This window comes from Aplysia californica, unplaced genomic scaffold (genome assembly GCF_000002075.1).
Source record: "Aplysia californica isolate F4 #8 unplaced genomic scaffold, AplCal3.0 scaffold00182, whole genome shotgun sequence".
Classification (NCBI taxonomy): domain Eukaryota; kingdom Metazoa; phylum Mollusca; class Gastropoda; order Aplysiida; family Aplysiidae; genus Aplysia; species Aplysia californica.
In genome coordinates this window covers 402,157-403,896 of record NW_004797452.1, presented here as the reverse complement: position 1 = coordinate 403,896, position 1,740 = coordinate 402,157, and the positions used below count along the sequence as shown (strand labels likewise).

At 39.9% G+C, this 1,740-nt stretch overlaps 1 protein-coding gene across 1 annotated transcript in view; it reads right to left on the bottom strand.

Moving 5' to 3' along the window:
- Nucleotides 1–1,740, bottom strand: part of LOC100533328 (PKG) — a gene marked incomplete in the record, with an annotated part of 183,988 nt that overhangs the window by 9,564 nt on the left and 172,684 nt on the right. The window contains 4 exon segments of the mRNA NM_001204625.1: nt 603–744; nt 1,536–1,622; nt 1,625; nt 1,664–1,679. Coding sequence (NP_001191554.1) covers nt 603–744; nt 1,536–1,622; nt 1,625; nt 1,664–1,679 — 246 coding nt within the window.

The window sequence follows — 1,740 nt, the reverse complement described above, 5'->3', positions numbered from 1 at the left end:
TCATCATCATTATTATTATCATATCCACGCGCGCGCGTATGTGTGTGTATGGGAACAGCCATGTTCGTGTATATATTATGTGTATGCGTGCACGCGCGCGTGCGAGTACAACCTTGAGTAGGCAGAGCCTGAGTCTCATTTCACTGTACTGAATACAGAAGTCGGAATAATTATAAGAAAATGAAACGATGTTCGGGAGTCGAAATTTAGGGCATCAGAAAAAGAGTACTGAAAGAACTAACTTTTAGTATGAGAGGAACAACAATTCAAGACTTGAAGACACGAATTTGGATATAGATATGCAGTTAAGTTTTTAAAAAATAGTTTTAATTCAAGCATTTTACGGCACTTTAAACACAATTAGTCATATACGTGTCGAATATTAGATATGTTACAAGGCAGTAAGATCAAAAAGCGGGAAAGAGAAAACGGGGTTTGAGATTGAGTTAAGTTAGGCAAGACGGATAGACAGCGACAACAAAGGGGAAAGAAAAGAAACAAGACCTACAAGGGACGCCCTTCAACTCCCCGCACAGAAAAAAAGGAGAATAAAACAAAACATTAATAAAAGATCAGAATTTAGACACCCAGTAACGACGTACCAATTTGACGTATCCCCTCGCGTCCAGTAGAAGATTTTCTGGTTTGAGATCCCTGTAAATGATTCCTTTGGCATGCAGGTAGGAGAAAGCCTCTAACACACAGGCGACGCAGAACCTTGCCGTCAAGTCGTCAAAGTTACCCCTGAGGACAGACAGGGACGATTACATCAGTTGTTTTTCCAGCAAAGCTTTTTACGGCACGTGCAACCAAATTAGGTCATATTAGTGCCGAAAATTAGAGGTGTTACAAAACTAGTAAAATACACAAAAAAAGAAGTTTAGTTTTAGTAGAGGTTTTACGGCGCTCACAACTGCATAAGGTCATATGAGCCTCAGAAGATTAGAAGTGTTACAAGAGAGTAACAAACATAAAAAAGAACAAGGGGAGATAAGAACGATAGATGTTTGATAGGAAAGAAGGAGCAAACCACACCAGAGCACCCACCAACCACCCACACCCAAAAAGAAGGAGGAGAGATAACGACAATAAATGTCCACCATAACAACAACAGCAGAGAATGAAACCAACCAACCAAGAAAATGAGAAAATAAAAACAAAAAGACAAAACGACCACACAACCGAAACAGCAAAAAGCCCAAGACCCAATCTCACAAGGAGTCAGCTACTCACCTGTCTCTCAGAAAAACAAAACAAACCAACAACGGAAAATGAAACTAATAAAAACAAAAAGACCAACACACAAACAAACAAACGACCAAACAACCGATAAAAAAAACAAACAAACAGCAAGAAGCCCAAGTAACAATCCCACAAGGGGTCAGCTGATCAACTGTCACTGAGAATGAAACAAACCAATAACAGAACATGAAACTGAATAGAGAAAAACACAAACAAACAAACAAACAAACAACTGAACAAAAAGAAACAGCAAGAAGCCTAAGAAAGAACCCCACAAGCGGTCAGCTACCCACCTGTCTCTGAGAATGGTCCACAGCTCCCCGCCCAGACACACCTCCATCAACATGTACACGTACTTCCGGTCGCGGAAGGTCTTGTGGAGCCTGAAATAATAAAGAGAAAACATGCATGGTACAAGTACTAATGAAAGGATACGAGTGATACTATCATCATCATCATCATCATCATCATCATCATCATCATCATCATCATCATCAT